Source organism: Bidens hawaiensis, unplaced genomic scaffold (genome assembly GCF_021521415.1).
Source record: "Bidens hawaiensis isolate Kalapana, Puna unplaced genomic scaffold, B.hawaiensis_p1.1 tig00008946_1, whole genome shotgun sequence".
Classification (NCBI taxonomy): Eukaryota; Viridiplantae; Streptophyta; class Magnoliopsida; order Asterales; family Asteraceae; genus Bidens; species Bidens hawaiensis.
Window position 1 is genome coordinate 208,444 of NW_027491650.1, and position 7,133 is coordinate 215,576.

At 37.6% G+C, this 7,133-nt stretch overlaps 1 protein-coding gene across 1 annotated transcript; it reads right to left on the reverse strand.

The window, feature by feature from the left end:
- Nucleotides 1–413: 413 nt before the first annotated feature.
- Nucleotides 414–835, reverse strand: LOC143530462 (uncharacterized). Its single transcript, XM_077025993.1, has one exon. The coding sequence runs from the start codon at nucleotides 833–835 to the stop codon at nucleotides 626–628; it is 210 nt and encodes a 69-aa protein (XP_076882108.1). The 3' UTR covers nucleotides 414–625.
- Between the last annotated feature and the right edge of the window lie 6,298 nt (nucleotides 836–7,133).

Sequence of the window (7,133 nt, forward strand, 5' to 3'; positions counted from 1 at the left end):
TGTGGTTAAACAACAAACAACGGTGTTCTCTCTTTAGGATAACAACCAAGTCTAATAATTACAATGAACTGACTTACTGATTGATAATTTATTATAAGTTATAATAAATAATTTGTAAATAGTTGTGATTTTTGTTTTTATTCAGCACTAAATACGAACTAAAAAGTGTTATATGGTCTATAAATGATACATAGGAACATGCCACAAATATATACAAACATGTTATAAAAAAAACCACATTAAATAATACTACTTTGATCCATAAAACCATATGTAAAAAGTTAATCATATATGTAGCATCATGTGATATTATATCAGGAACTACGAATCAAAACACTTAATATTAAATTATACAATATTTACGACACACGAGTCCATAACTCTCGCGTAACCATTTGAAATATTGTGTCAACCAAAGGTAACTGATCCGTTCATTACGAATAAATGGTACTTCCAAATGGAAGTAAAACAAGCATAACACGATAGTTTATCATGTGGCGTCCAAGCTAACGACCATGATATCATTCTATTTTTTTTTCAAAACAAAAGCAAGTGCAAAAACATTAGGAACTCAACAAGCAATTTAAAAACCCGTAAGAATCAAGACATTTTTTTTTTGTTTTAATTAGCTAATGTAGAGGTGGATCTTCACGACAAACATGAAGAGACATACGAAGCCAAAGAAAAGCAGCGGATGCAACAAGACAGCTGCTCCGCTCGTTTGAAAGTTGCCAAACTCAACACAACGTCTTTGTCCTGGAAGCTGAAACAATAGACCTGGTGTGAACAACACGAAAAGCACCACGGAAACGAAAACCGGGCCCCAATCCAACATCTTAGGTTTCTCTAAAAACAAAATAAAACTATATTAGTTATGTTTGTTGAATGGTTTGAGATGATACTATATAAACATGTGATAAAGAGGGGCATAGACTTTGGTGAGAAGCAAAGGGGTTAGAGATTCACTGCCAAACATGTGACAAGATTTTGTTGTCAAAACTTGTTTTTCACTATTTATTTTATATACCAAAAGCTAACAAAAACTTATAATTTATATATGTGTTATAATTTTAGCACTATTATAACAAGATTTTTATATAACTAAAGTTATGATTGTTGAAGCTTGGAGATATCAGAAATAGATAGTAAACGCATATAAGAGTATGATATATTTGAGATACATTTTTACTTTTACATCTTCCTATTATATATACTACAATATTTAACTATTTGGGAGACATGATCATATAATTGATGTTAAAAATGTATATATCCATAAATGTGTAATAACACTCAAGATCTTTTGACGAGTCGTAACAATCTGGATATTTTATTCATTTATTGTATCAAGACAAGTCCAAAATCGAAAATAAAGTGTGATAACAAATATATTATTGATTTCTATTAAATTATCCTAAGATATCTTATTTCTTTCTATTTCTTTTTCAGTTTAAACCAATGAGGAATTAGAATCTCTCGAAGGACATATAATTCTTGAAGTATATGGCCTTCAAGAATAAGGATTTATGGGTTTTAGTTTTACTTGAGATATGGAATGACATCACGGTAAAAAAAAGATATAGCCGTTCAAAAGGATTTTGCATATTGTAAGAAAAACTCATGTTTCCAAAAAAGATGTATATGTTTTCTAAAAATATTATTAGAAATTGAAAGTTTAAACATATGTTTAAAAATTAATGTTTTAGAAAAGAATCACATTTTCTACTTAGTCAGAAATTTGGGTTTTGAGAAAGTTAAAAATTTATGATCCAACTCATTTTCTTTGTCATAACTCATTATGATAATTTGTCATATAGTTACTTGTTATTACTAACAGGCTTCCATCATTCTCTTGGTCATAAGTCAAAGTCATTATAGTACAATTAAGATCATTGATAGGCCAAGGTTAGCCCACGTATCTTATAATTGGGCTTGGTATAGGATATGGCTAAAAAATCTTATCATATTGGTCTCCTCTAACCTTTTCTATGTAGGGTAATCTATTTACATCACTATGGGCAAATATGACTTTTTCAAAATCCAATTTTATTTCTTTCTATAGCTTTTAATATATAATTTTGTATACATTGTTATTGGTGTATTTTTTTTATTTAAGTTTTCATACAAGTTTTATTATAGACTAAGTTGTTTCTGGCATAAAATAATATATTTGACACCACTCATTTGTGATAAAAACATAATAATTGCAAATGATACATTCGATTTATATAATAAAGATTTTAAATAAAAGTAAAAATTATAATTTAAAATACAAAACAGTAAAAGAAAATTGTTACTCGAAACTATATTGCCATTAATAATAAGAGTTTTACTATAAAAACATATAATTTAAGTTAAAATAGGGCGGTGTTATCATATATAATCCGAATATGAGCGTTGGCATTTCTATCATAACATAATATCATATGCACCATAAGGTTGTTCTCTATGATGAGGGGCATCGAAGCCCCTCCACAATGCCACGTTATCGCCACGTAAAAACCAGAGCTTCGAAACGCTCCTTCATAATGCTCCGCTATAGTTTAAACCCCCTTGGACGCCCCAATACACACACACACACACACACATGTATGTGTGTATGAGAAGAAGAGAGAGAGAGAGAGAGAGAGAGAGAGAGAAATGAGGAGGGCCCACAAATTTGGTACAAAGACGTCGGTTGTTGTGAAGCCAGGCATCCCCTTAAGGGCCCCTCGGCGATGTGCTAAGCCTTCGGCGCCCCCAAGGCAGCCTCTTCCACGGCCCATAGCGTATAGACTTGTAACGCCCGTTAATTCCGGTTTCAAGAATTAAATATTGTAGAGTATGTATAATTCACGGAATTTATCCGACGTTCCTCAGAAACCTTCACGTCATCCCGGTACGTCTAATCGCTTAACATTTCTTCCAAGTTGCATTATTATTAAATTCCGTGGGCTAGAATGAAAATGTTTTATAATATAACACTAATAAAAAAAAACCTAACCCAAGTAGCAGTTGCAGCAGTGATCGGCCTAAAGGAACAGCCCCCTCCCTTCTTTGCTTTGACTTTTTGATCAATTCCAAGCTCCTAGAAGTAGTTCAAGGTATGTAATACAATCCCTAACACTCTTTTTGTTCACCCCTAATCGTTTTGATGCTCAATTTTGCTGAAACTTTTCGTTGGACAGATTTTCGGCCAAGGTGTAATTGACTCACTTCCCGTGGATAAAAATTAGAGTTTCCGGTGTAGAAAGATCCCCAGGTATGGCATTTACATCATATTAAAATTTTGTGGCCATTGGAGGTGTTTAGGTCGGTCAATCGATTTTAGTTCGAAAACAAGGGTTTATCGGGTGTAGAATTGCAAATTGTTGAGTTCGATGCGTTTATCGGTTGGATGACCAACCGAATCAGTTTGTATGGCCCTAGGGGAGTCTAAGGGCTGTGGGAAAATTATTTTTTGATGCTCGGGGCTGTTTTGGTTGGTGCTTGGTCAATCGAGTCGGCGGTGCGCAAATTTTCGTTTAAATGTTAAATTGAGAGTTGTAAAAAGGAACCGTCAACCCTATCAACTCGGGTGACATAATTATGATGAATGAAAGGATTAAAATGGGAATTTGGCCCATTTGGGGCTGATTCATTTAACAATTTGTTTTATGGTTCATTACGCGCGTATTCGACTCGATTTGATTACCGACGGGCGAGTTGTGCATCATGGTTAGCCCCGACCTTAATCATATGGTGGATTTGGGTAATTGAAAGGTAGTAGGGGCTGAGGTAAAGTTGTTGGGCCTTGGGCCAAGTGTTGGGCCTTGGGCCAAAGTGTTGGGCTTGAACGGCCCATTAGGCAAGAGTGTTCTTACGGTCTAGTTTAGTAACGCGTTTTGTATAATTTACAGACCCTTGCTTGTGATTGTGCAGTTAGGGATTTCCTAGCTCGTTGCAGGTGCTCGATTGATTTCAGGTGAGTTCATGATGCCCCCCTTTTTAACTCTTTTTAAATTTTGGGCTAGCATGCACACCTAAGTGTTTTCTTACATGATGAAATGTTTTAAACGATTTTATATAGGCTTGCTAGTATATGGTAGGCCTTGGGATGTTAAATATATATATATATACACACACACACATTATTGCTTTGCCTATATTTGGCGATTTTGTAGTCGTTTCGACTACTGATGTTGCATATGCCTACTTTGTGTTTGCATGCGTTGATGTTACGTGTTTGGATTGTACGTTTGCTCGACCCTGATGTTATACGTGGATGTTATATATACATATTGTTATATATATAGGGATGTACTTGAAAGGATGTTAATATATACATTTTGTATATGTATGTATGAGAATGTTTAGTTTTCGGTAATGATGATTTAATGGATGCACTCTTTTATTTTTAAACTTTTTCTATGACTATCATAATTGTTACGACTGATATTATTTACTTAAAACTTGAACTCACTCAGCTCAAGCTGACTTTGTGTGCATGTTAGTGTGAGTTTCAGGTTAGGAAAAGGATGCCTTATCGCTTGGACGTGCACGAAGCTACTTGGACGGTGAAGGGCATGCGTGGATGGAAGAATGTAATTTGAACAATTTTATTTTAAATGGTTTTATGAATTATATTTAAAATTGGTTTTGGGCAAAATTCCCGGGTTTTAGGGAAATTACTTCACTATTTATGTTTTCCGCTGAATTTACACTCTGGGATGTTTGTTTTAATGGAAGAAACCGTTTTCAAGTTTAATTATTTTCATAAGTGTTTTGTATGAATACCAACTGTGGGGTTCCCGCGGTTCGGGGCCATGCAAGTTGGTATCGGAGCCATGGTTCGAGGGATCCGAGCATCCCCGAGTGCTTGGACTCGAACTATAAGAAAAGAGACCAGTATGCCCACCGCGAGTAGCTGCACGCCAAGAGGTAACTTTAAATTATTAGTCATTCCTTTAAATTTAAAAGTTTCCAGTATGTGATTAACTGTCTAAGTGTTAGATAGATGGCTAACGAGGTTAGGGGCAGGGGGTGCTTAGGACGGGCGAGTAAAGTAAACGACTAATTACACTTGATCAACGTCATTAGCAGTTTACCCTTACCTTACATGTTCTAAATGCCACCTGTACTTAATCGTGTTAAATTCTGTCTTTGTAGGGATAAGTCATGGTTAATACTCGAGCAGCTAAGAGAGACAGTCCTAGTGTTCGCGGCCGTGGCCGTAAGCCACGTACCGAAGCCGAGAGTGAGATTCCTACTCCCCAGCAGAAAACCCCGATTCATGAGGAGGGGGATAACCCCGCCTTAAATCCTACTATGCGCGCGGCTATCGCGGATGAGGTATACCAGGTGCTCCATAACGCCATACCCGAGATCATTACTGAGGCCGTTAGGGCCATGGAGGAGTCGCTGGTTGGTAAAGGTTTGGATAAGGGAAGGAAGGGTAAGGAGGTGCAGGTAGAAGAGGAAGAGGAAGTGTATGTGCCGAGTGGGGATGAAGATGAGGTGCGGACTATTAGTGTATCTACTCGGGGTTGCTCGTATGGTGACTTTAAGAAGTGTGACCCCCCTTCTTTCGATGGTACTAAAGATGCATTGGCATCACATCAGTGGGTGAGAGAGATGGAGGCCGTTCTAAGGGTTAGTAAGTGCAAGGGGGATGACATGGTGACTTATGCTACTGCCTCGTTCCGTTCCGAGGCACTATGTTGGTGGGATAACTTGGAGCAAGCTATGGGTGATCGTTCGATTAGGAGAATGACGTGGGATGAGTTGAAGAAGTTGGTTCTCGATCAGTTTTGTTCTCCGCATGAATTGGATAAGATAGAACAGGAATTCTTGACCTTGGAGGCTGGTACTATGTCGCATCGGGAGTATACCACCAAGTTTAACAAGATGGCTCGTTTATGTACCGATTTGGTTACTCCCGAAGCCAAGAGGATTAAGAAGTACGTGAAGGGGCTTCCGGTGGATATTTGTAGGGGTGTGTTGACTACCGACATGAACTCTTTTCACTCGGTGGTCACTCTAGCAGGTACGCTGTATGATCAGAGGGAGAAGTTACCGCCAACCGAGAATAGGAAGGCATGGAACTCAAATTCGTACGGTAAGCGGCCGGGGGAAGCAATTTTAATTCGTCTGAGAAAAGGGTAAAGACTGAGACTTCAGAGTTTAAAAGGGATGCGGCGTTCGGTAATTGCAAGAAGTGCGGGAAGCCGCACAAGGGGGAATGTAGGATTGGGTCTGGCACCTGTTTTCGTTGTGATAAGGTAGGACACCCCTATTTCGAGTGTCCGACATTGACCTGATTCCGCTATAAGGGTTCGGGTCACTTGGCATCAAACTGTCCTTCCAGTAAGGCGGGGGGGGGGGGGTGTCACACCCCAACCGACAGTGGAATACGTCGAGGTGAGACGGTGATTGTTCATAGCACATGATACTACGTGTTACAATAGTCGTTAAATTTAATTTAATATCAAGCAATACAGAGATACAATGAATTGTTTTATAGTCATCTAGGTCCAATCATGCAATCCTATATCTTGCATCAAGTAATCTTCAACAAACAAATTTCCAATACCTGAAAAACATGCGAGAGTGTCAACTAAAAATAGTTGGTGAGAACATAGGTTTTAATAAAATAAGTTTTAAGTTGAAAGCAATCCATATGTGTTAAGTTACTTTGTATACTTTGTGATTACAACCAAACCTCTGACACGTTTAGCGAGTCGTCTAATCCACGATTAGACTATTATGTTTAATGTTTAACGATTGTCGGATTCTGAACACACAAGCCTCTACCTAAGGCCTGCGTGGGCGTGTCGGGCCAATAGATCTATCATCATACTACCACGGGCTTTAACAAGTTAATGGTTGTACATGCGATTAAGTATACACTTGTAATAATCACACAATGAATATCATGAATAAAGCTTGAATCAAATAACATATAAAACAAATTGATTATGCATGTTTCCACCCCGAAGTATAAAACGTTTAAAAGCATGTAAAAGGGGCTATGAACTCACCTTCGTTGATGAATTGAGACTTGTAACGCTTTTGTTTAGAGCCCTAATGATCAAGAAAGTTGTTAGAATGTGACCCTATTTCGGTGGAATAGAATTTCCGACCTCAGGTTCCCAGGAAAAGGTAAGTGGGTCCAT